This window comes from Physella acuta, unplaced genomic scaffold, assembly GCF_028476545.2.
Source record: "Physella acuta isolate Inbredline_101_S28 unplaced genomic scaffold, ASM2847654v3 ptg000770l, whole genome shotgun sequence".
Classification (NCBI taxonomy): domain Eukaryota; kingdom Metazoa; phylum Mollusca; class Gastropoda; family Physidae; genus Physella; species Physella acuta.
Window position 1 is genome coordinate 285,203 of NW_026732288.1, and position 27,654 is coordinate 312,856.

General features: G+C 33.2%; 2 protein-coding genes across 6 annotated transcripts in view; both read left to right on the top strand.

Annotated features, from left to right (window-relative positions):
* Nucleotides 1–12,528, top strand: part of LOC131950542 (peptidyl-glycine alpha-amidating monooxygenase B) — a 30,081-nt gene extending 17,553 nt beyond the window's left edge. For 3 of the 4 annotated variants that reach the window (XM_059312749.1, XM_059312748.1, XM_059312750.1), the window contains exons 27-48: nt 473–527; nt 2,046–2,136; nt 2,480–2,565; nt 2,675–2,752; nt 2,862–2,913; nt 3,204–3,271; nt 3,493–3,576; nt 3,845–3,918; nt 4,732–4,782; nt 4,933–4,985; nt 5,257–5,477; nt 5,699–6,040; nt 7,223–7,364; nt 7,585–7,695; nt 7,971–8,043; nt 8,975–9,114; nt 9,593–9,672; nt 9,811–10,005; nt 10,091–10,209; nt 10,517–10,637; nt 10,772–10,954; nt 11,525–12,528. In XM_059312749.1, the coding sequence (XP_059168732.1) occupies nt 473–527; nt 2,046–2,136; nt 2,480–2,565; nt 2,675–2,752; nt 2,862–2,913; nt 3,204–3,271; nt 3,493–3,576; nt 3,845–3,918; nt 4,732–4,782; nt 4,933–4,985; nt 5,257–5,477; nt 5,699–6,040; nt 7,223–7,364; nt 7,585–7,695; nt 7,971–8,043; nt 8,975–9,114; nt 9,593–9,672; nt 9,811–10,005; nt 10,091–10,209; nt 10,517–10,637; nt 10,772–10,954; nt 11,525–11,697 (2,592 nt within the window). In that variant the 3' untranslated portion in view covers nt 11,698–12,528. The remainder of the gene's footprint in view (nt 1–472; nt 528–2,045; nt 2,137–2,479; nt 2,566–2,674; nt 2,753–2,861; nt 2,914–3,203; nt 3,272–3,492; nt 3,577–3,844; nt 3,919–4,731; nt 4,783–4,932; nt 4,986–5,256; nt 5,478–5,698; nt 6,041–7,222; nt 7,365–7,584; nt 7,696–7,970; nt 8,044–8,974; nt 9,115–9,592; nt 9,673–9,810; nt 10,006–10,090; nt 10,210–10,516; nt 10,638–10,771; nt 10,955–11,524) is intronic. The other variant, XM_059312751.1, reaches the window with a different exon arrangement.
* Nucleotides 12,529–14,711: 2,183 nt separating this feature from the next.
* Nucleotides 14,712–27,469, top strand: LOC131950551 (ubiquitin-like protein 7). Of its 2 annotated transcripts, none has more exons than XM_059312765.1 (10): nt 14,712–14,884; nt 18,868–18,987; nt 19,395–19,474; nt 19,621–19,705; nt 20,328–20,385; nt 20,774–20,871; nt 25,635–25,690; nt 25,781–25,909; nt 26,149–26,208; nt 26,397–27,469. In XM_059312765.1, exons 1-10 carry the CDS (start codon nt 14,755–14,757, stop codon nt 26,520–26,522), a joined length of 942 nt encoding a protein of 313 aa, XP_059168748.1. In that variant the 5' UTR covers nt 14,712–14,754; the 3' UTR covers nt 26,523–27,469. The 2 variants fall into 2 exon arrangements, with proteins under 2 accessions (XP_059168748.1, XP_059168749.1); XM_059312766.1 differs by having other exon boundaries at nt 19,398–19,474.
* The last annotated feature ends 185 nt before the right edge of the window (nt 27,470–27,654 follow it).

Below are 27,654 nucleotides of genomic sequence, written 5' to 3' on the forward strand. Positions count from 1 at the left end.
GGAAGACAGAAGTCATAATAATATACTTATAACGTCTATATAAAGATTCACAAAAACTTCCCATCACAGATGGCTACATAGCTTGTTATGACACTTAAAAATATAAACCGCACATTAAAACAGGTTCTGCACATTAAAACAGGTTAACCGTGCACCTATCTTGTATATAAAGAACAGGGACATACTTATTTTAAATATAGCTCCATGCTACTGACTACTAGCTAAGCCTATACCTTGGTAATTTACTAATAATTACATACCTGTAAAAGCAATCCAAAAGTAATAATGAAATTATTTGAAAATATTCGTACACAAAAAACATTAAATTTTAGAAATATATTTAGCAATTGATGCTTAATACTACATAAGTTAAAAGCTAAAGACTTCTATTGTCATAGCCACACAATTTTGCTAATTCTACCCTCTCTTTTGTTTTAACATTTGCTGTATTGTATTGTGTTCTTGTTTTTAGCCTGATGCCTATCTTTGCACTGCATACCATATAGATCAGGAGGAATACTTTATATGTAAGTCAGTTATTTTTAATGTTTTGTGCAAATGTTACTTTGAACTTCATAAGCAAATAATAAAGTTTTTTTTTTACACATTAAGCTAATAGAATGGTGACATTTCTTTGATTTTCATTTTATACAAAATTCAATAAATTAAAAATGACATGTACTTTTTTAGAACAAGCTACGAAGTGTTCTAAGGTTTGTTTAATGTTTGTTTTTTTTTTTTAATTTTTTAAACATGTATTTTGTTTGAAGATTCAGCTAAATCAATTCAAATAGGATAAAATAAAGACTCACCATATTCAAAATAAGATACTTGTGTTCACCAAAGTTTAAAATATTTTTTTTAAAATGTTGATTATGTTCAAAGATTCTGTATTTTGCTTTAACTTTTGACACATCATGATACCCTAGGACTTTTTAGGTTGTTAAATCACAATGTTTTTTTTTTATAAAAACAAGCTTTAAAGCACAAAAAATAGATAATAAAAACTTTTTCTTGAATAAAAGTGTTAGTTGCCCATGAAATCTCTAACACATTTTGACAAGCAATTAGATTTTTTTAAAATTAGTGTATTTGTATTGTTTTGTATTTTTGTTTTTCTTTATTTTACTTTTTAGTAATTAGTAATTTTTAAAATTAAAATAGTGATTAACTTTTAAAAAACAATTGGTACCTTTTTTCCCATTTGATTTGCTTTGAATTAATTTGAGACCCAACATGTCTAAAATATTTGCTATAAGACCTGTTATTGCCCCATGATTTCAACTTTAAATAACAAAAGTCAGCCCCTTATTCAGGTCAGTGGTGGTTGACAAGTTTAAAACATCCATGAACACAACTTACCATCTACCTGATTGATTGGTTGCTACAATTTAATCCTATTATCTCCCCTTTTGTCATTTTAATACAGTAGTTAATTGTAAATAATTTAAATACCTATCTACACTGAAAAGTAGCTTTTTTTGCATTGTCTCAAAAAGAAATTTATCTGGAAATTTTGAATAAATGTGCTGCACCAAATTGGCTGCAAAATTGAGTTTCTTAATTTGACCAAAAACACATCCACAAACAGACAGACATTATGCACTCAGCAAAAGCTTGTTTTATTGAAAGGCAGTTTGTCTGATAAAGGTAGTTTGTCTCATTGTGCATGATGAGCTTGTGGTTTCTGTTAGGAATGTTGTTTACATCTAGGCACACCCTGTTAGTGCAACATCAATATAATTTTTTGTAGAATGTAAATATTTTCAAAGTCAACTGGTGGTTTATAAATGTGTGCAACAGGGCCAATATTTAATGCTCAGCTTTTTAAAAGTATTTGCCCACATTCAGGCTCTGGTCTGTCACTCAAGACAACCTGGCTAATTGTGCTAAACCTCTATATAATCCAACAACTTTATTGCATGGTCACAGAAAGATATAAACACTACTTCACCTTTCCTTTTTTGTATGCATTTCATTACTGACATGCAGTGCAATGAAATTATAGTGATTGAAATGGCTAACACATATTTTTACAATTGCAGACAAATTTGAGGCATTGGCTGATGCAGCTACAGTTCATCACATGCTGCTGTATGGCTGTAATGGTGACCCTTACAGTTCAGAAGATATCTGGTCAGTAATCTTTGGATATAGGCCTACTTTCATGTTTTTCAATAAAGTGAAATATCAGATTGTAAAATAGAATATAAATGTCAGTACACTGGGGTCACAAATACATTGTATTTATTTGGACAGTAATGCACTTTTTTTAGTTATTATGTTTGTCAAATACATCTTGTCACTGTTTATACTGTATATATCTGGTAAGGTTTCTAATTTTAGATGATCTATATTGTTGATTTCAATAAGTATATTCTTTTGTTAAATATACATTCCTTGCTTTTTTTCTTCTTTTTATAAAATATATCTAGTAGAAAATAAATTAAATTTAAGACTTGTCAACTGTTCTTTCTAGGCCATGTCCATCCATGTGTAAAGATGGCCAGTCCTCAATTTTATTTGCTTGGGCTAAAAATGCTCCACCAACAGTCCTACCAACAGGTAAACTCTGCTGTCCTGCACTTTTTAAAAACTCCAGTGACTTCATTTTTGCAGCTTGTCAGTAAAATAACTCCAGTACTCATAAGTGTGTTCTAATGTATGATTTCAGGTGTTGGGCTTAGAATCGGGAAAAAGAGCACTGTAAAGACATTAGTACTTCAAGTCCACTATGCCAAGTCTTTCACTTGTAGGTGTTTCTTAATAGTTTGTAAATCTATTCTAATTTTAAATATAAGCTAGTTATTTAGTTTTCTGAAAAGATTTAGTATGCCAAAGTCTTTTTTTCTCTTTTCTAGCAAATGAGAAAGAAGATCATTCAGGATTAAAAATCTATACAACTCATCATAAGTAAGTTTATTATATTTTTATTCCGCCACTTTTTGAGGTTAAAGATTAATATCTGGCATCAAAATGCTTTAGTCAGCCTAGTAATACTAGTTGTATAAAAGCCATGGCTTTTCATAGTTGTACACAATGTAGAACTAAAGAAAACTAGTTCAGTAATTTTTAACTTTTTAAATGCATGATAGAAATTATAGATAATCCCCAATTATCGTAAAATATTCTAGGTTTTTGTCATATGTGGATGTTTAAATGCAAATAATAAAATTAAATATCAAACATGTATTTTTCTAAAGGCAAGATTTTGTTGCTGGTATATTTTTATTGGCTGATTCATTCTTCTCCATCCCCAAGGGGAATCCAGGTAAACAATTGCTAATTAATTATTTATTACTTTTGCACCGTCTTTGAAATATGAAGATCTACTTAGAGTTTTAGGAAATTATTTGAACACTAATGTTTAATCAAAATAAAATATTGTAATTTAAAATTTTAATGTCAGTTTAAACTAAGTTCAAACTAAGTTAACTCGAGTATACAGAATACATATTGTATACATTATTGTGTTGCAATCACTTTCTACAGCTTATCCAGTGGACATAAGCTGTAAGTTTCCAATGGAGAAGAGTATTGTTCCATTTGCTTACAGGACACATGCTCATGGACTTGGTAAGCTTTTAAGTACAACTTGTCTGTGGAATGTTGAGGTACACAATTGCTACCATAGGCATTCCAGATTATTTCAGATTGAGAGAAATTGGTTGGTGAATGCTATATAGGCTACACAGTCCCAATTAATTGTTGCAAACTTATAATTTAATAAAACATTTTCACTGTTTGAATTGCACATTGTTTTTATTTATTTTTTAAATTATAAATACGTTTAAATATTATACAATGATGGAAGATGACGGAAAACCTTTTTCTTTGAAATTAGGACGTGTTATTACAGGATATCAATATAATGGGACATATCACACAATCGGAAAAGGCAACCCACAGTGGCCACAGGTATTTATTTTATCTCTTGTTATGATATAATGGGTGTGAGTTGGTGGGATTTTCAATTTGAAAATAGTGGAAAATAAAGTGAAGATAGATTGTCATAATATGCCTTTTAGAAATAAAACGGGAGTGATCTCTCCCAAACTTTCTCAAATTCTTAGATAATACTAATGGGGATAGCAATTCTCTAATTTTTTAAATATAATAGAATTTCGTAGAAAAAAGAATAGCACACCAAATGAACAGCAAATAATATGTGTATAATTTATAAAGAAAGACAGAGGAATCAAGTTAAAAATAAATTCATTCGCATGGTTTGAAAAGTCGGAAATTGAGTAAAGTACTACTTCCAGTCAATGGAAATTACTCAAAATTTGACAGAAGGCAGGGAATTAGATCTTTTACTTATATGTGAAATTTCGTTTATCTATCTGAGCAGTATTCAAGTTATAGGCTTTTGAAAAACCAAAAGTAGAATAAGTGCCACTTCCGGTTACCGGAAATCATTGAAAAGTTGATACAGAAATACAAATTTGATAGTACTTATATATGAAATTTCATCAACCTAGCTGTATTGGTCCTCAAGTTATCGTGTTCACAAACACACGCACACTCACAGACATACAGACTCAGAGAGTTGGAAAATGTCAAATCTCGATTTTGATTTTTTGCACGATTACAGTACTTCCTCTATGCATTGGATACGGGAAATTTAAAGCTGAAATATTTATCACTTCCATAGAAAATATTTATAAGTGTTCTTCACAGTCTTTGGGACATGTGTTAACAATTGTTTTATTGTTGTTTTTTGGCATATAGACATTTTATCCTGTTCAAGAAAAAATAGAGATTAAACCAGGAGATTCTTTGGTAAGTTGTTTTTTTGTATTAGTTTTTCTAATGGAGCAGTAGCAGATACACCATAAGTTATACCAGAATCACAAAAATTGATATACATTTATAACATTTCAAGTTATTGAGATCTCACAGGTTTTGTAGCTTGTTCCATATCTTCTCTAGGCAGCAAGATGTACTTATGATTCAACTTCTATGGACAGGACAGTCGATGTTGGGTAAAGACTTTATTTCTGATTGGCATAATAGACTATATGCATTAAATAAATCATGTATTTACTTTAAGTACATAAGTAGTCTATGGGGCAAGTGAAGTAGAGTTCACTTGTTTCTGTGACCTCAGCATAGATCGGCAGGTTTGAAAGGGAAACTTTACTTTACATAAGTAGTTCCCTTCATAGCTAGCCATTAATAATACTTATCTTTCCTTAAAATATTTAACTTTATACAGGCCCTGACTGTAGACACTTGTCCTATTTTGTTTGACAGGTCAACAGGCAATGATGAGATGTGCAACTTCTACATAATGTTTTATACAGACAGCTCTGTACAAGACCCTTCTGGTTCTTGTGGAGGTAATGATATACCTCAAATCACTGGAAAAAATTTCCCTCCTGATGTTAGTGTTCCACTACCACCTAATCCTGCGTTGGAGGAAGAGGCAAAGGGAACACATCACCATGGTGGGCCACCTGGTTCACAGAACACAGGTACAGTACACAGCATTAAAAGTGCACATTCTAAGCAAAATATATCTTGCAGATTCTTTAAAACTTATTCTATTGTTTGTCATGATGCTGACCTAAAGTGTCACTAAGGTATACACTGCATAGATACATTCAAATAAATTGTTCAACTAGAGCTCTGTAAACAAATGCACTGTTGAGCTGATGACATGTACAATACCATTTTTGACCACATTTATTCACAGACCTACAACCTTTTGTACATATAAAGCCATTATCTAAACATCATAAAGCTGGTAAAAAACATGGCCAGGGAAGTAAACACAAGAAAATTTCTTATGTAGTAATGGATAGAGTTAAATTTGTAAAGAAACGTCAAACTCGTGAGTACTATGAAGACTATTCAGCCAATGACCTTAGAGAGAAAGGCATGTATGGCCAGGGTAAGCTAGAAGAGGGACTAAGCCGCAATAGAAACAAAGATTTTGAAGCTATCAACAAAAAGCTGCAGCAGCCAGCACAAGCTCCGCATCAGCTGATGGCTGAGAGCAAACAGTCCATACAGCCAGCTGTCAAACCCCACAGTCGTGAGTTGGCTGTTCTTGCTGTTGTGAAGCTATGATATTTGGCTTGATGTAGCTTGATATTTGCTGTTGTGGAACATTTGATACTTGCCGTTGTGTAGATTTGATCCTTGCTGTTGTGAAGCTAAGATACTTTCTTTGATGTAGCTTGACATTTGCTGTTGTGGAACATTTGACACTTGCCGTTGTGTAGATTTGATTCTTGCTGTTGTGAAGTTAAGATACTTTCTCTGATGTAGCTTAATGTTTACTGTTGTGGAACATTTGATTATTGCTGTTGTGTAGATTTGATTCTTGCTGTTGTGAAGCTAAGATACTTTCTCTGATGTAGCTTAATGTTTACTGTTGTGGAACATTTGATTATTGCTGTTGTGTAGATTTGATTCTTGCTGTTGTGAAGCTAAGATACTTTCTCTGATGTAGCTTGATGTTTAATGTTGTGGAACAAAAATTGATACTGGTTGTGTTGTAGATTTGATTCTTACTGTTATGAAAATACTTGTTGTGGTGATGATTAGACATCTGCTGATGTGTAGACATTTTTTTGCAATATTGCTATATTACTCTGTGTTAAGATTTTTTGTTATGTAGGCCCATCATTTGCTATTGCATTGGTGTATATGTGTAATATTTGCTGCTATCTAAAACCAGAACTTTTAAATAAAATTGTTTTTTTTTTTTTTTTTTGCATTTATGTTAAACCAGTGTTTGCTGATGTGTAGATGTATTGCTATCATACAATTTTATTATTCACTTTTGTATAAATAGATATAATGTGGTGTAACCGTATTTAACAGCTTCTGTATTGTTGCATTATGATTTTAATTGCATATGTGTGATAATTGCATGTAGAATCTTACAATATGTAATTAGCTATTACATATTGATGTTTCATTTGCAAAATTTGCGATTTTCTGTTGCGAAAAATTAGATTTTATCCTAATTTTAACTATTTTGTTTTTGTGAAAATTATCTATCTTGGTTTAGAATTGTATTCTGTTTATTAATACAAATATTTTCTGCTTTGTAGAAATTGGATTTAATTCTTTTTAGCTGAAGCAATATGTTCTTCAATTCATTTATTTATTAATATAATTCTTAAATATGTTAAAAGTAATGGTCTTCATTATAATTGCAAATATTGTCTCAAGTGAACAAAAATCATTAAAATGGTTGTTATTTCAGGAATACATTTTGATCACCCCCTGGTGGTGAACAGTCCTTGGCCTGACAAAACACTCAAGGTCGGGCAGATTGGAGGCCTAGCTACAGATAAACATGGCAATGTGTACATCTTTCATCGTGGTTCTAGGCAGTGGACAGCAGAGTAAGTCATGACTATGTTTGAGCTTTATCTTGGGTTAAATTTAGGATAGGCTAGTATTCTTTTTTTTTAATTTCAAAAAATGTGACTTAAACTTATTAGAAAAACTACATTTCCCTTGTAAGTAAAAAGACTTTTTTTTTTTAAAAATAATGTATTACAAGATCCTGATGTTTCAGTTTTTTGTGCTAGAGTAATATTTCTAAATTTGTTTGATCTTTAGTTCCTTTGGTTTAGACAACAACTTTCTGCGCACTGACACACCTATTGCTGAAGATGTCATTGTCATTTTAGACTCGCAAGGTCGATTAGTTCGGCAGTTTGGTGCAGGACAGTAAGTAACTATATCTCTTTTGCATAAGAACAGCCTGCTGTTTAGGCAAGATAAATGAACATTGTAGCTGCAGTATGGCTAATACGTTATCCAGAGATAGATTTGTGCATACTGGGTATCAATTTACACCTGTTTGACACTCTCTATGTGATGAACTGGATTAATAACTATTATCATCCTGTGTAAAGGCACCCTTTGGGCATTGTAGCTATTAAATTATAGTCATTAAAATTAAATGATGCAGTTGTGAAATAATTGCTTATAACTTTTTGCAGATATTTCATGCCACATGGTATTGAGGTGGATCAAGAAGGTAATATCTGGGTAACAGATGTGGCATTGCATCAGGTATGTAGACTGTTTTAATCTGCCCTGTGCAACTCTTGTACAGGGTTCCCACAGAGCTGGAGAAAAAGACGGGAATTTTAAAATTTACTGGCCAGGAAAGTAAAATAGTTGGGAAATCATCATAAAAGCTGGAAATATTTTTAAAATTTCAATTTAGGTTTCAATATTGGTAAAATTTTGGGGATCGAATTTCAGGATTCTCATTAAAATAAATTGTTTCTGCCTTATTTTGTGGATTTATTTCATATTATTTTGCAAGTTAGTGTTCAGTAGTTTTGTTTACATGATGAAAAATAGCAGGAAATCTTTGGGAAAAGGTTTTATTTGATCAGAAAATTGTGGGAACCCTGCTTGTAATGTATTTCATTATACCTCTATTGCTTTTATTTGTCATGATCTTTAACTTATTCATTATAAGTTTAAATAGCTCTAATACTTAAAAAAAAAAAAAAAGAACCATAAACTTGAATACATGTAACAACTTTCCTTTAACCACACTAAGACAAGTTTTAAGGACAGACCATGCAAGCAACTGCTGTCCACTAAATGTACCTCTATATATAGTGGGGGTGGGGAAGAGGCTACAATTACATAACATAACCTGATACATGAACAAATACATAACATCATTTAATAATTAGAAAATAAGTAACATCACCTGATGTGAGAACAAATACATAACATTACCTAGTATATAAACTAATACACATTGTCATTTGATTTTTGGACCCATACTATTCACCACATGTACACAAGTTTGGATGATGTAAACACATGACACCTCCATGTCCCTACAATAAACATTGCTTCAATTCCTGTACAGTCCAGTGTGCTCTAGTCCTATATAACTTAAACATATTATCTCTAATGTGTACAGATGTATATGCATCTCTCACCTACCAAGTATTCTGTAAACCTTTTCTTATTAAAGGTATTTAAAATTGCTGCTGGTGAAAGCAAGCCTACCTTGACTCTTGGTCAGCGTTTTCAGCATGGTGAAGATACAACCTTGTTCTGTAAACCAACAGATGTAGCTGTCCTTTCCAATGGAGATTTCTTTATCTCTGATGGGTAAAATTTTCATTGCTAGTTTAGATGTGTAGGCTCATCTTGTTGAATGGGCCTTATATTCAAATGGTTGTGTGTTTAATTGCTGATACTTGCTGTAAGAAAATGAGTTTTTGTTACTGTGATTTGAAAGGATGACAGGTCTACATGTATTTAGGCAGTGTATTCAATTAATTTTTATAATTTAGTTTTTTGACATTTAAAAAAAATCAGTGGATTAAAAAATATATACAATTGTTATTAAATTAAAACAATTGACATATTTTATAATTTAATTATCAAAAGTAAAATGCATTTTATAATGAATATAGAAACAATGAAAACAAAAATTTAAAGCCTTTCGCCTTAAGAGTTGAATTATGAAAAACTATTTTCCAAAAATGTATCTTTTAATTAAGTGATCAGTAGGTATTGATATGAATAAATAAAATTGACTGTACTGTTATATAAAAAATTGATGAACTAAAATGTTATTCAACAGATACTGCAACAGTAGAGTATTGAAATTTTCAAAAGATGGAACACTTTTAAAATCTTGGGGTCAAAGTAATTCCCAGTTCAGTAAGTTCTTTAATTAGCTTTTTATTTTTGTTTATATACCAACAATAACTTAGGTTGTCTCACTTTGTTTTATTATTTAAAATTCTTGATCCCTGTTGAAAATCTTGACATTTCAAATGAACAAAATTTTTTAACCAGGTAAGGCACCTCCTGCAGGAACATTTGATATCCCTCATAGTATAACAGTATTGGAAGAAAAGCAACTAGTTTGTGTAGCTGACAGAGAAAATGGAAGGATTCAGTGTTTTGACTTGGAGGGCAATAACAAGCATATCATTCAGCATCCACAGTTTGGCCCTCGCTTGTTTGCCATTGAAAGTTCACCAGAACATGGTAAGACACTAACTTAGTGCTTCTCTAAAACTTTCTGTTAAACAGGATGTGAAATCCAATGATAAACTGCAATCTTTATCTTCAGGTGGGTTGCTGTATGCTGTAAATGGCCCTGGGTATGATGGCCCAACAGATTTTATTGTACAAGGTTTCACTTTAGATATTGAGACTGGGGATTTATTAGAAATATGGAATGTACCACAGGTAACAAAACATGTTTTACTATGTAAAATATAATCATTAAAGCATGGAATAACAGTTGGCTTGTTTAGCTGGAGCCATCAGACATTATTTATATATGGCTGCTCTGTAGATGAGAAGATTCCCAGTATTATATAATTATATAATAAATTTGTGGGTTAAAAAGAACACAGGAAATTTCAACAAAAAATACATTATTGATATTTCATAGAATAATGAAAAAAATTAACAAAAGCAGAGATAAAAAAAAGGATTGCCTTTAACTTGTACCAAGTCAAAACAGCAACTGAAAATAAAACATTTCTTGCAGCACCTTAAGAACCCTCATGATGTCTGTGTGGATGTAAGTTCACACTCAGTTTTTGTTGGAGAGCTGGACCCTCAACAAGTGTGGAAGCTTACTAGAACTACGGAACAAAAAACTCCTCAAGGTAATTCTTGTATAGTTTTTTACAATTGCAGATTTTTATTTGTCACAAGTATTTGACATTAATGACCTTTTGGTTATATGACACTACCAGTTTATAATTACGTGACTAGTTACCCTGAATGCATCTACTTCCAGATGCTGTTAAGACACTGGACAATCATGAAGACACCTCCTTGTCTCAGCAAACTCTGAATGCCACAATCAGTCCTCCTAGTGAATCCAATGATTTCTCACCATCAGTGATCATTGGGATTTTACTGGTTATACCTGTTGTGTTACTGTTGGTGCTAGCACTTTTAGTCAGAGCACATCAGTCAGGTTAGTACATTTTGATTTAGTTTGTTGAACAGTTAACTTGATATAAAATTTCTGGACAGTGTTAACAATATCCATTGTTAGTTGGAGATTCTTTGGAAATAGTTCACTTAATAGGTTTCACTTTTGTCATGTTATACTACTTATACCCATTATGGTAAAGAGGGTTTAATTTTAATTTTGTCAAGATTTTCATTACTAATTTTTTAAACAATTTTTTATAGTTTAAAAATATTGTTTGTATTTCATGACATTCAACAAATTTTAATTATTCTTAAATTTTTCAAGCAGTACCAATAGCAAAAAAAAAATAGAATAATTGACTTAGTACAAACACCATTCATTCTGATCTTGCTTAATCATAAGTTTTTCTTTTGCCCATATCCCTTAGAAAAGTGTGAAAAAAAATTCATTTGTTTTATTACTATTATATACTTTTTATTTGTGATATTATCCAATCAGTATATTTTCACCACATATTCTTATTTAGATCAAGCTATCGGTATAATGTAATATTTATTATTTATTTGGAATTTATGTTTTCTAATTTTAAAAATATTTTTTTTTCCTCAGGTAAATTAAAGTGTTATGGACATAACAAAAAAAGAATGTTTAATCTTCAAGGCATCATTGGCAACTCACACAAAGGCTTTGATCCTCTTAGTACAGAAGAAAGTGATCATGAGCTTGACCCTGAAGATAACACACAGTACTTGGCTCCTAAGAAAATCAAAAGCAAAGCATAACCATTTCTACATTGTGATATACATTCCATTGTTTTATTTTATTTAAAATTCACATTTCCTTTTTAAATGGGCTGTTTTTATTTCTTTTAAAGCCATCTTTATGATCACTGTACCGGTATTGAAATTAGTGATGTTTATTTCCATAAAAACATGATGTTGTTTTGTCATAGTAATGTTGTAGTGAGGTTATCTTATTCCAACCCTGACACTTATCTCTTGTTAAGTTTTTGACAAACTTAAAAAAAATCATGTTTATTTTACAGTATGTTTATATACATATGTGTATGTATGTATATATAGTAGAATACATTGCCAGCTAAGTAGAAGTTCAAATATTCTTAAGAATTTGCATTTAATAGAAGTCTTTGATCCCTCAACTTACACAGCCTGCCCTACTGAGATCTGGTTGGACACTGGGGCAGAGTAAGGTTTCAAATGCTTTGATTTTGTGCATAAAAACTTCATAGTACAGAAACTTTTCTTCATTTTCATAAAACTTTAGTGCTATTAAATATATATTTATTGTTTCATATTAAAATATCTCATTTTCATTATTCACTCAAACTGTACTAGTTTGAGATTTTTACTTGCTAGTCATCTAATAGAATATCTGGATTCTATACTTTGCCTGCAATGTGTACACCTAGTGTGTCATTATTAATATATGTGTATGTATATATGTTTTATATATATATATATTTATACATATATACACACACACACCATTGAGCAAATTATTTATACACATACACTTGATAAATTTATACATTATTGTGATTTGTGACTATTTTTTGGTGTCTTGGGCTGGCAATAAAAATATTTTATCCAACAGTGTTGCATCATATATTTCCTAATTTCTACATAATACATGTATACAAAAGCACATGATTTTATTTTCATTAATCTGTGCATAGTAGTAGCCATTGATTAGACCAGGGGTCTCAAAACTACGGCCCGTGGGCCGGATGCGGCCCGCGAGGTCCTCTCATCCGGCCCGCGGAGATCTTTTTGTCCACGGAAAAAAATGTTTCTTGTAGGTGGCTGAGGAACTTAGCCCAGAAAATTCAAAACAGTTTGAAAATGTAGCTTTGGTTGCAATACCATTGCCCGCCGTTTTGCAGCAAGCTATGTGTGCTAACTATATGGACATTAGCAGTGTACTGAATCCTGTAATGAAGATGGTGAATTTAATAAGGTCACATGGGCTTAACCCAGATAGTTCAAAGACATGTTGAAAGATACAAACACAGAATCGCAATATTTACTATATTACACAGCAGTACGATGGTTAAGTTGTGAGAAAGTTCTGAGCAGAGTATTTAAGTTAAGAAAGGAAATAGGTGACTTCCTGAAAAGTAGGCAAGACACGTCCATTAATGTCTGGTGAAGAATGGGTATAGAAATTGGCCTCTGATGCAAACATAACTAGTCATTTAAATTTTCTGAACCCATAACTACAAGAGAGGGAAATATAGTTTCTATACACCCAACTAAAGGCCTTTCAGCTACCCCGAAGAGATGCCTGGAAGAAACTCTGGCCCCCGAACTAATATTTGATAGTTAATGCGGCCCTCGGGCTGAAAAGTTTGGAGACCCCTGGATTAGACCACCACTTATATGGCTAATTTCTCACATTAATTCACAGATTGAATATCAAATTCGATATTTTATTAGATTATATTTCAATTTAGATGATGAAATTCCAAGTATTATTTCTTAACTCCATTTGTATAAAAAGATCACATAGAAACATACTTTTCTCAAATTCTTTTTTTATTTGAATAATAATATTATTGGCTAGAAGATGATCTTGTTGAATGGGTATTTATACAATTTATTTCAATATATATAAATCTAGATTTAAGAATCTATCTCCAACCTAGTAATGGAACTACAGCTAATGCAGAAAATATTTTTTTAAAAATGTATTTAAATTGTTTATCATTCCAGCATACGATTTCATTTGTGTTTAAAATGTTGGTCATTGCAGTATGACAGGGACTTAGATTAAGTTAGATGTTTGATTAATAAGTTAAATATTGTCTTATGGAGCAATATAGAATCACACATTAAGTCATTATCTAACTCATGTTAAGGAAGTTAAAGTGGCAGGGCATGGTGCTGACCACACTATTCCTTCATATGCCAACGTCCCAGAAACAGGTGAACTCTACTTCACTTGCCAGATTGATTGCTAGGTCTTAAGAGATGGGTGCAGGCAGGATTTTATTGCCCCAAATAAGGGGAATTAAGGATTATAAATTTATCTGACTAGTATCAGATGTCTTGGGTTTTGCTTAATGCCGTTCAGAAATTTATTACTATAAAAAAAACTAGCATGATGTTGATCAATAAACTTTTACTCTTGAAATGATAAACTAAAAATGATGGAAAATCAAGACAATGTTCAGAATCAACAAAATAAAAATATAACAGTACAGCAACCATGAAAATGGCTTATGATGAGTGGCCCAAAAATTCCTAAGCTCTATTAATTTTGAAAATAAAATTTGCATGATGGTTTTATGGAGGTGGGAAATTTTGAGGAGTACTGCTAATTCCACTTTTATCTTCTCCCTGCTGAACCTTGAGATTGAGAGTCAAACATTACAAAAGTTGAATCCACTACTTGACTGTAGAACAGCAGAAGTTGTTACCTCAATGTAGTTTAGTAGTTTTACTGGGAATTTTATGCAAGTGGGTTGCTGACTGGAGGCTAATAGTCTAGTAAGAAGTTTATTCATTTTATTTAACTTTGCTTTACCCTACCTTTACTAGATGTACTACAAGCTTAAGCAGCCTATGCTTGTTTTATAACTTAATTTATTAATCTTTATATTGCAATAAAAAGTTCATTTTAAATTGAATGATACACATATTAATTATTTTTCTTTTTAGTGCATATTAAATAAAAACGTTATTAATAATCATACACAATTTTATAGGTCTGTTTTTACTATTCAGACATTTAACAAAACGGGTTTTCCCTAAACAAAAAAAATGAAACACATTTTAAACTTTTTCTCTGGCAACGCAGTTCTGATTTCAGCCATCAAAATGGCAACTCTGAATGTTTGTGCTAGACATTCGGACGGAATTAAGCGTTTTCAAGTAACTGTCAGCTTCGAAAATTCAGTGAAAACTTTAGCAGATGAAATAAATAAGCACATACACTTAAGTGATTTTGGTAGGTTAAATAACTCTGATTTAGCCTCAGCCTATCATTAACATCTAGTCTAGATCTGGTCATTATTAATTTACTAGGTAATCTATCGTTTTGGGTACGTAAAATCGCCCGCGGCTATTTATGTACGAAAACGTTACCTCATTGTCAAGGCTTTAATAGAAGTATATTGTCATACTTTTGTGTCAAATATTATAGATAAATGAATACTAAACCTAAATCAATGGCTAAATATATCGATATAGGCCAGAAATTAACTTTAAACAGCAGTGTCTGAGAGCAAGATTTGCTATATAAACAGCAGCCATTTGTAAAATAGAGTGGCTTCCCCCTGAATCTGGCGCTAAAAGCTTATAAAAATAAAACTTAGACAAGATGGCTGCTATAGTAGATGAGCATGGTTGCATCTGTTGGAAACATCGCTAGTCTTCATTTATTACGGAATAGTTTTAATTCAATTGTTTAAAAACAGGTACATAAATGAATCAAGGAAACATTTTTGAATTTTTTAAAACATAAATCCTCCTGAAAATGTGAAATAATTATTAAAACTTAAGGAGTCACCTGTTTTTCACATTACAAATCGCGGGCGATTTTACGTACCCAAAACGATAGATTACCATTTACTATTATTAATATTAATCATGAAATCTTCACTTCTTTCTTTTCTTTGTTTGTTTGGTTGAATTAATGAAGTTCGTTTTGATTTACGCTGTTTTTGTGCGGGTTTGGGATGTTTTACTGTGTTAGTGTTAAACATCTAGCTAGATCTAATTGGAATCATCTTAAAAAGGAAAATGAAAAGGATGTTAGATTTAGATCTAGATAATAAATAAAAATTGATAGGCCTAGTCGGCTAGTGGCCTAGATCTAGATCTAGTAGTTACCTGAATGAAAACCTGAGTTTCCAGTGTGAGTGACTTTACGACTTAATTAAACTTACCTCTTACTTTACTACTTAGAAGATTCTTAGAATATTACTTACTAAGGCCAATTCTAACCGGAAAAAGATATGCATGCGCAATGGAGAGAAACTATGACTTTCCTTTGTTGTGATGTTTTCGATGGTACTGCGCCTGCGTGTTTACAAACAAACCGCATAACTCTACTACTATCCCTAAATTAAATAAAAACCTAACCCTAGCCCCAGCCCTAACTAGCCCTAATCCGAGTAACCCTAGCTCAGCTATTAAGGTCACTGCGCATGTGCCGAATTATCTTTTGCCGACCAAATGGAGACGCTTCTATTTCAATCAATGAGATTGTTTTGTTTAATTTAGCCTAGAATGCCCTAAATCTATAATTCTAATCCATAGGCCTATTTAATATTTAGCCTAATTAATTTTCAGTTTGTATTTATAATTTTTACTTAATGGTCTAGATGTTGAGAGCTAGACTGCCAACCCGAAATTATCCAGTTCGAATCCGGGTTCAAATGAGTTGAACGTCCCTGAGTCCACCAAGCTCTGATGGGTACCAAACTGATGTTAGGTAATCAAAGGCGGCAGGGCGTGGTGCTGATCACAGTATCCCCTTGTATTCTTAATTCTGAGGTCATTGAAACAAATCTGCCCCATGTGTCTTGGGCACAAACAGGAAAATATGAATAAGCCCACTGGTTGGTTGAGGCCGGCGGGGGGGGGGGGGGGGGGGGAGACGACATTCTGACCGTGATTCAAAGGGACAATTCAAAATATCGTCCAGTTATTTTACCTAGAGGCCAATTTTATTACCGACTGTGTCTGTCCCCGCCCCTTCACCCTCTCTGTTTTGGTTTATTATTTTTAATCTCACCTTAATTGTGTAACAAATGAAGAATTTACATGGTCGCCATCATCTGAAAATTAATCTACACCCATGAATGTATTATAATAATGTTGTAGTGGGATTGATTGAGACTAAGAGGTATTACTACTTGTTTAGACAAATATAGATCTTGAATCATTAACCCACTTTGATTTCTTGGCCTTGAAACATCCAGCAAGAGACAACGGTCTTTCACATGCACAGCTCTTGTGTAATCAATTAGAGGTCAATTAATCAGGTTACATGCACATGATTCTAGGTCTTAATTAACTGAATATATTGTAGAGTCGCAGTTTTGGGTACTTTATTTAGCCGAGAACTATCAAATCCTTACCTTTAAGTGTCAAGTACATCATGACATTTTTACAAGCGCCTCCAAAGCGAGGGTTGATCTGAACAATTTCTGGCCATTATGAAGACCTAAATACTTAAGTTGGACGGAGTGGTCTAGCGGTAGAGAGCTGGACTGCTAACCCGTTAGTCTCGAGTTCGAATCCGGGTTCAAGTCAGTAGACCGTCCCTGAGTCCACCCAACTCTGATGGGTACCTAACTCACGTTAGGGAAAGTAAAGGCGGCTGGGCATAGTGCTGACCACACTATCTCTTCATATGCCGAGGTCACAGAAACAAGTGAACTCTACTTCACTTGCCCCATAGACCGTCAGGTTTGAAAGGGAAACTTTAAATACTTAAGTTGACCATTTTAGCCTCAATTAAGCTCTAATCTTCAAATTTAATTTAGTGTCTGGATGGATTATTTAAAATTATAATATTAAAATTGACAGATTAGTAATTTTAGACTTTAGAATTATATTCTATCTAACAATAATCCATTTTACATTAGTTAGAAATGGCCCAGCCCATCCTTGCTTGGTAAAAAGTAAAGCTCCCCGTTCAGACTTAAAGATCCATAGGGCAGATGAAGTAGAGTTAATGTTTCTTGACCTCTGCCTACTAATCGATGCACTATGCCTAGCCGCCTTTACTTTCCCCAACATGAGCCAAGTTCTTATTATAGTGGACTCTGGGACGTCCCAAGTCCAGACCAAGATCCAAACTCGAGACCTTTCCGGCTAGTAGCTGAACGCTCTACTACCATTCGATCACACCATCCTTTATCTTGGCTTGGTCCTGAGGAAAATTTGCTAGAAAAGGTGTCACACAGAGTCTTCTCTAATTTCAGTCTAGAATAATTTTTATAAACAAAGTAATGTCAGGCTATCATTGTTATGTAAAAAAAATACACTTGGTCATGTGACCTCAAAAAAAAATTACTTACCCTAATTTCCTTTAAAATTCCTTTTAATTCAAAATGAAAATGTGCTTAGTTTTACAAAACTAATGTGCTATTATATTATTCTAATGTTACTTAAAATTTGGTAATTAGGCTAATGAACCCACTGAGATAAATGTTGCCAACAAAGCAAAAGGAGACTTTATTAACAAAACCGCAGACAAGAAAGGTTAACAGTTTGTATTTGCAGATATGCCCTGACCTCACCTAAATAAATATGAATAAAACAAGCAAAATATTTTTTTTTAGGGCAGCACTATCATGATTATTAATTAATTGATAATAACACTTAAACTAGGATCTACCATTACCCATATAGCTTGTTTCTCACAAAGAAATTTTGTGTTAATGCTAGCATTATTTACACCCTAATTAACCACATGAACTTAGACAGGCAGTTTCAATTACTAAAATAACCATACAATCATTAATATTTATCTAGTAGGCCTACTCAATGAAAACTAAATGGACAATGGTTTTATGGGCAATACAACTAGAAGCTCCACAAGGTCCATTCACCTTTACTGGTTTTGACAATTTTTCTGATAATGGCATCCTCAAATGTGAATTTTATGGTCACTTGGAGAATAAAAACAATTTTTTACATATAAATATACCAGATATCTGATATCTTTAATACTTCTTTACTTTATTTGACTGGGTATTACCTCTCATGAAACATGCAAGCAGATGATTAGATTAGCTGATTACTATAAAATCCCTATTTTTAATATCTAATACTTGATTATATAGAAGATTAGTACAATTTTAACACACACTTCAAAAAGTAGGTGGATACGAACAATGGATTGAATGCTCTACACCATTCACTGCTTCCAATTGTAGATTCTTCTTGTTTTTAAATTTTGAACACCTTTTTCACCAGGTATTGTTTATTGTGGCCAACTATTGAATCCTGACTCATTCTTGTCTGCCTACCCCCTTCAACCTCAGTCCACAGTATATGTGATCAAGACAGACCACAAACCCAGCTCTAGCACAGATGGTGAGTAGATAGATTTTATCTTGTGCTGGCTATGTATCTAAAAAATAATTGCAGTAGAGGTTGTATGATTATTTTTTTTTTACAAACATGTATTAGATGTTTGAACTCATTGAATCTGCCTATAATGTATTAAAATCAATTTTTAAAACATTTCTATTTAACTTTGCTTTTTTTAAATTGCTCAGACTTGCAACTGCAGTACAAAATTGCATTGAGTTCATTAGCAGTTTTAAAAATTATTTAATATTTTAGACTTGTACACTCGTCTTGTCATGACTTTCAGTCAACAACTTGACTATCACTTGGCTGAAAGGATGAATAGGTTCATTAATAATATAAACTAGAATTATGTACATGTTGCAGCACTAGCTTTTAGGTTTGTAAATTGTAATACTTTTTGTGTTCAGCAGATTGCGGGGGTCCAAACAAAAATGAAGTGACAATGGCAATACAGTCAGCATTGCTCAATTTAGAATACAGATCAATTGTAAGTTGGAAACAAAGTAAACATATCTTTATAAACTAGATCCATTGGATTCTAGTTAGTGGTACTTCTGTAAATAACTGAAGAGACATATTTTTGTCTGTAAGCTGACTGAAATTTGGTATATAATAATCGTTACTGTTGTGTAGGTTGAGAACATGTTAAATGAACCAGACACAGTGGAAAACATCATCGCTGCAACTCCTGGGCTGGACAAAGATCCTTGTGTTCTAGGTAACCAACCCAGTTTTCCTGCTAACTATAGTGATGCAAATATTTGTAGATTTTTTCTGTTTCTTTATTCTTAAATCCTAGTTGGAGACATGAGATTATATATATATATATATATATATATATATATATATATATATATATATATTTACAATTTGGATGGAATCAGCCTTACAGTTACATATTTATACCTTTTTTAAAAAATGTAAGAACTCTGGGTTTATAAATTTCAATTTATCAATTTCCCAAAAGCTGATAACTGTATAAGATAGTTAAATGAAATTTCACATCTGAGTATTAATTATGTAGATAGGTTCCAACTTTTGTGGGAAACTATTACTTGGTACCATTTCAGTTAGACGGACCAAATTTCATATATAAGTATAGAATCTTATACTTAATATATTTTATTGTATTTTGAGACCAAACTGTCTTCTTACCTCAGTTTTGTACTGTGACAAAATATGAATGCAATTATAAACTGTTATGTGGGTAAATTCATGCTTGTAATTGTGAGCTGTTCATGAGTTTTTCAATTGTATGATGTTTTTTGTTATTGCTTGTCTTTGCTTGAGGAACTTGTTAATTTTTTGTGCCTTCAAATGTTTGTTTACTTTTTCTCTAGCAATGTTACAGGAACCTGAACTCTTGGCTGTGATGGCGCACCCCAGTAACATGGACAGGTAAAGACCAGTCTCATTTTCATCAGGTCTTTTCTTGACTTTTTTGTTTTTTACATTTTTTAAATTAACCCTTCTTTAGTGCTATAAATCTTTTTGTCACAAGTTGTATATAGTGCACCAATGTTTAAAACTCAATGTATGCCTATAAAAGTTAAAACTTATTAGTTTAGATAAAAATAGTTTGCATCTTTCTTTGCCTTGTACATTTTTGACTTGGAGGTGATTTTAATCTGGTGCAATATGAATGGTATTTTGTGATTGTGGTATGTTTTTTTTTTTTAAAAAACATTTTTGTCGTCAAAAATGTTTCTTTTTTTAAATATCACCTTGCAATAATGTTTGTGGTTGAGTATATTTTCTTAGATCAAACATTTCAATTTATTTTTAGCTTGCTTCGGCTTCACCCAACGTTTGCCCAAGCTGCTGTTACAATAGCTACAGCTGTTAATGAAGAGGGTGCTAAGGTTGGCCAGAAACCAGGGCTGGGTAAGTTTGGGTTAGTGTTTTATGTAGGGTTATATTTGTTTGGGTTAGTGTTTTATGTAGGGTTATATTTGTTTGGGTTAGTGTTTCATACTGTGTTAAGTTTGTTTGGGTTAGTGTTTTATGTAGGGTTACATTTGTTTGGGTTAGTGTTTTATGCAGGGTTACATTTGTTTGGGTTAGTGTTTTATGTGGGTTACATTTGTTTGGGTTAGTGTTTTATGTGGGTAACATTTGTTTGGGTTAGTGTTTTATGCAGGGTTACATTTGTTTGGGTTAGTGTTTTATGCAGGGTTACATTTGTTTGGGTTAGTGTTTTATGCAGGGTTATATTTGTTTGGGTTAATGTTTTATGTAGGGTTACATTTGTTTGGGTTAGTGTTTTATGCAGGGTTACATTTGTTTGGGTTAATGTTTTATGCAGGGTTACATTTGTTTGGGTTAGTGTTTTATGTGGGTTATATTTGTTTGGGTTAGTGTTTTATGCAGGGTTACATTTGTTTGGGTTAGTGTTTTATGCAAGGTTACATTTGTTTGGGTTAGTGTTTTATGCAGGGTTACATTTGTTTGGGTTAGTGTTTTATGCAGGGTTATATTTGTTTGGGTTAATGTTTTATGCAGGGTTACATTTGTTTGGGTTAGTGTTTTATGTGGGTTACATTTGTTTGGGTTAGTCTTTTATGTGGGTAACATTTGTTTGGGGGCTCCCGGTCAAAAACCCCCTGGACATAAACCCCCTGGACATAAACCCCCCGACATAAACCCCCTGGACAAAAACCCCCTGCGACATAAACCCCCTGGACAAAAACCCCCCGCGATATAAACCCCCTGGACAAAAACCCCCCGCGATATAAACCCCCTGGACAAAAACCCCCCAATTGAGGTTTATATAAGGAAAAACCAAAGATGACGAGAAACAAAATTAATATAAAAATACAAAACAAACATTAGGAAAAAAAAAATTATTTTTATTATAACTTTAAAAAGACAGATTGTGAGCGATGCCTCGCAAATACTCAATAATGGTGGACTCATTAAAATTTTTAACAACAGTTAAAATTCGAGAGCTGCTATCAATATATTTTTTTTTCTGTTTTGGTAAACAGTGACCTGAATTAATCTGTGTACAATAAACCTCTTGGAGAGATTGTTCCTTTTTAATAAAGTCAATAAATTTCCAAATATTTGGGTGGCAACATCCCATATGCGACTGAAAACTTCTGTGCCAGCCTTCAACTGAGTTGTTTGTTTTTTTGGCATATGGTCTTCTGCACGTGTGTGCATGTTCCAAATGTCAAGTGGAAACATAGGTTGTCTTCGACCTCGACGTTGTGGTCTGCCAATATAGTAGTCCTCAAAGTAGTCTGCAATCGGCATTGCTTCTTGGGGGAAAATTTCCAATAATTTTTCAAAGGCATAACTCATGTGTTCGATGGGAACAAAGGCCAACGCAGGTAGCATTCTGAGCTTGAGAGCAAATTCACTATCAACTTGGTAGAGTTGTTGAAGGCCAGAGTCCTGAATTTTTCTGTATATATTTTGGCTAAGATGGAAGAAACATCCTTTTACCTCACACTCTGGAAATACCCTTTCAACACTTTTTATCACAGCCATTTCAAAGTCAATCATAATAGAAATTGGTTGCAGGTTTGTGTTTAAGACCGTTAGCTGCTGTAAGAGTGCTGTGTATGTTTCCTGTGTTTTGTTTTGAAGCAAGGCATAAACACATGGAACAGTGCGTCCATTGACCAATGCATGGACTGTGTACAGTTGTGAAAACAATGCAGGAGCTGTTTTGAATGTACCATCCATAAACCAGTGCTGATTAACCTCCAATAACCTAAGGTTGTCCTTGGTTCCAAACAAAAACATCCTACCTTTTGATTTGGCACCGGAATCGAACAGAAGAAATTGTTGTCCATCTTGTGTCATTGTATATTGTTCAGGAATGATTATATCATCAACATTCCTTGGATCAGACAGTGGGTGTTTTAGCGTTTGACGTTGACGCCTGATGTTACGCCGTATGTGTGGAATCGAGGGCAGCTTAGCCTTGGCATCTTCAGTAATCGTAGTAATGGACTGAGTGATGATCTGCTGGGGTGTTGCTTCCGTTTCTTCTGCCAGTTGTTTCATCTGCTGCACTACTTTACACACTTCCAGTTGAGATGGATCTGGTCCATGCGAATGTTCATTACATCGTCCAACAAGCTGTTCACCATGAATCTTTATTTTTGCTTTGCATTCTGCCTTGTTGCGTCTTTTGGAACACTCAAATGACACAACGCCGTTCGCCAGATCTTTTTGCTTGACATAAACATAGCCTTCAAAAATCACCTTTAAATTTCCTTTATTGGATTGAACAAACTCCATTCCAGAAAATATACGATTTGTCGAGAAATAAATTTGATTTTATATTTATACCATGGTTCTGTATGCCAAGGTGGATATGAACCAAGCTTCCGCCGGTGAATCCCTCACATCTTTTGAATTGTTAAGAATGTGTTGCTTTGATCCGCACGGCTCCCACATGTGGATGACCTATATCTAAGGTGTTGTCGGTGCCCGATCTTTGATCAAATACAACTAAGGTCACTCCTTGATTTCGAAAAGCATTTTTTTAGGTAGAAACTATTTTGTTAGTCGTAAAAAATTAAATTAATTTAATGTAATTTTTTTTTAATTTCTTGGTTCACATCATCGTTATTTTTTCTTTATATAAACCTCAGTCCGGGGGTTATTATCCGGGGGGTTTATATCGCGGGGGGTATTTGTCCAGGGGGTTTATGTCGCGGGGGGGTTTTTGTCCAGGGGGTTTATGTCGCGGGGGGTTTTTGTCCAGGGGGTTTATGTCGGGGGGTTTATGTCCAGGGGGTTTTTGTCCAGGGGGTTTTTGACCGGACACCTTGTTTGGGTTAGTGTTTTATGCAGGGTTACATTTGTTTGGGTTAATGTTTTATGTGGGTTACATTTGTTTGGGTTAGTGTTTTATGTGGGTAACATTTGTTTGGGTTAGTGTTTTATGCAGGGTTACATTTGTTTGGGTTAGTGTTTTATGCAGGGTTACATTTGTTTGGGTTAGTGTTTTATGCAGGGTTATATTTGTTTGGGTTAATGTTTTATGTAGGGTTACATTTGTTTGGGTTAGTGTTTTATGCAGGGTTACATTTGTTTGGGTTAATGTTTTATGCAGGGTTACATTTGTTTGGGTTAGTGTTTTATGTGGGTTATATTTGTTTGGGTTAGTGTTTTATGCAGGGTTACATTTGTTTGGGTTAGTGTTTTATGCAAGGTTACATTTGTTTGGGTTAGTGTTTTATGCAGGGTTACATTTGTTTGGGTTAGTGTTTTATGCAGGGTTATATTTGTTTGGGTTAATGTTTTATGCAGGGTTACATTTGTTTGGGTTAGTGTTTTATGTGGGTTACATTTGTTTGGGTTAGTGTTTTATGTGGGTAACATTTGTTTGGGTTAGTGTTTTATGCAGGGTTATATTTGTCTGGGTTAGTGTTTCATACTGTGTTAAGTTTGTTTGGGTTAGTGTTTTATGTAGGGTTATATTTGTTTGGGTTAGTGTTTTATGTAGGGTTATATTTGTTTGGGTTAGTGTTTTATGTGGGTTACATTTGTTTGGGTTAGTGTTTTATGCAGGGTTATATTTGTTTGGGTTAGTGTTTTATGCAGGGTTATATTTGTCTGGGTTAGTGTTTCATACTGTGTTAAGTTTGTTTGGGTTAGTGTTTTATGTAGGGTTATATTTGTTTGGATTAGTGTTTCATACTGTGTTAAGTTTGTTTGGGTTAGTGTTTTATACAAGGTTACATTTGTTTGAGTTTGTGTTTTATACAAGGTTACATTTGTTTGGGTTAGTGTTTTATGTAGGGTTATATTTGTTTGGGTTAGTGTTTTATACAAGGTTACATTTGTTTGGGTTAGTGTTTTATGTGGGTTACATTTGTTTGGGTTAGTGTTTTATGCAGGGTTATATTTGTTTGGGTTAGTGTTTTATGTGGGTAACATTTGTTTGGGTTAGTGTTTTATGCAGGGTTATATTTGTTTGGGTTAGTGTTTTATGTGGGTTACATTTGTTTGGGTTAGTGTTTTATGCAGGGTTATATTTGTTTGGGTTAGTGTTTTATGTGGGTAACATTTGTTTGGGTTAGTGTTTTATGCAGGGTTACATTTGTTTGGGTTAGTGTTTTATGTGGGTAACATTTGTTTGGGTTAGTGTTTTATGCAGGGTTACATTTGTTTGGGTTAGTGTTTTATACAAGGTTACATTTGTTTGGGTTAGTGTTTTATGTGGGTTACATTTGTTTGGGTTAGTGTTTTATGTGGGTTACATTTGTTTGGGTTAGTGTTTTATGCAGGGTTATATTTGTTTGGGTTAGTGTTTTATGTGGGTTACATTTGTTTGGGTTAATGTTTTATGCAGGGTTACATTTGTTTGGGTTAATGTTTTATGCAAGGTTACATTTGTTTGGGTTAGTGTTTTATGCAAGGTTACATTTGTTTGGGTTAGTGTTTTATGTGGGTTACATTTGTTTGGGTTAATGTTTTATACAAGGTTACATTTGTTTGGGTTAGTGTTTTATGCAGGGTTACATTTGTTTGGGTTAGCTTGAGTAGTCTGGGTTAACAATACAGCTTGAAAAAGCCAATCCAAATAGCCATTATTCTGTAAATAAATTATTTCGACTACTTGAATAAATGGCTAACTCTCTAATACAGTGTTTCCTTATTCTGAATCAAATTTTTGTTTTTAGCAAATGTGACATATTCCATGGACCAAATGTCAGATGAAGAGGATGAAGTTCCTCAGGTGAGTATTTACACTTTCTCATCAATAAAAATTAAACACCATACTAAAATCTCATTTGGTACTTAAACCGAACATATTTTATAATTTCAGCCCAGTAGAGGTCGGGGTAATGGCATAACAGCTTCCCAGCTAGCTGCAGCTATACAAGCTGCCACAGCTTCTGCTACTGCATCTCAGCTTCCATCATCATCAGCAGCCACAGCTTCCAACTCTCAAACTGTGAGTAGTTTTAGATAAGTGTATGATGATCATTTTCATTGTTATCATTTTGCCTGGCTGCTCCACTTGTTGCTTAACTGGAAAGTTTTGTATGTGAGAAGTAAACTACAATGATAAATTGCATATCAGATGTGAACCATGTTGACACTTGTCACTAAATATGCATTTCTTGATTACTGTCGCTGACTTAAACTTCACCACTAACATAAATCAGCTGTAATAGATTTGTTTATTTCTAGTCAATCACCAGTGATTTCTTTCAACAAGCCATGGCCCATGCTCAGACAGCTTCTTCTGATGTAAGTTTCACTAATATTTGTAGTGGTTTAATTTTTCACATTAATCAAAGTATATTTCTCACTAATTTGATTGTATCCTTATCCAATCAATAAAAACTAGATCCTTCACAATTTACACTCAACATCAGATCAATTTAATATCTTTTTGTAAATAATTGCTTACTCTTGGACATTTTTAATTTGATCAGGCAGCTTTACAGCAGCTAAGGGACATGGGAATCTCAGATGAAAATGTGGCGCGGCAGGCACTTGCAGCTACAGGCGGAGACATCCAGGCAGCCATTGATCTGATCTTTGGAGATGGCTTTATGTAACCTGGTGTTTTCTTAGACTTGTGCTTGTCTCAACTGTCAGATGTCATGTGCTGGCCTTAGCTGACAGATGTCATGTGCTGGTCTTAGCTGACAGATGTCATGTTCTGCACTTAGCTGTCAAGATGTATAAACCATCAGATGTCATTAGTTTAGTGCTCATTTAATTTGTTAAAGGATATACATTTGTACTGGTCTCTGTGTATTACAGCTAAGTTTTTAAACTCATGACTAGAAGGCCAAATTAAATATTTAAGTTCCACATTTTTTTCTGTCTTGTACAAAAGAGTTTTTTATGTCAGAATGTTGTTTATAGATTGCTCAGGCAAAATTTGTGAATTTGACACTATCACCAGCATCAGCAAAATGGTATCACAGCTAGTCCTTTATTGATTCAAACATTTTATCTGTAAACACTTGTAAAAAGATTTTTCCCCATAGAAATTAAACTACCAAAACTGCTTGTAACTCTTCAGCTTTTAAGTCACATGCATACAAATTCAAGTACTATTTATGTTGCCACTGCCATATAATAAAAGTATGTGAGTGTGTCTATTACCCACATTTTCTCTGTTCACAGTATCTGAATTGTCATTTATTAAGTGTTTTGCTCTAATATGAATTTTGAATTTCCTCTGCTGCGCCATCAGTAAAAAAGTATTTATAGTGTTAAAACTTATTGCCACTGTTTTTATAGAAAGTTTCTCGTTGTTTAGAGGATAATTCTATGTATTATTTGAAAAACATAGTCCTAAAATGATTTAAGGGATGATGTTTATAGCATAGCAATATTCAGGGCATTATATGAACAACAGAACAACAGTTTATCTGAAAGATTGAATTAGGGTAAAAGTACATTGGGTGGTATTGACATGAGTAAACATTTTTTTTTTGTTGGTTTCTTTTTACTTTTACCATGTCTTAAATTGAATAAAATGAGGTTGCCTTAAGTCTGTTTTTCTTTTTCTTACTTACGTGTGCTGTGCTAATATTTGTTACCATCTGTTAGTCTGTTATAAGTTGTTTCTATGGAATATTTTTTAGAATAAGTTGTGTGAGGGTTTAATGTAACTAGTTTTAATGTATGTTTACTACATTAATTGTAATTTTAGAGCTTCATGTAACAGATGTAGTG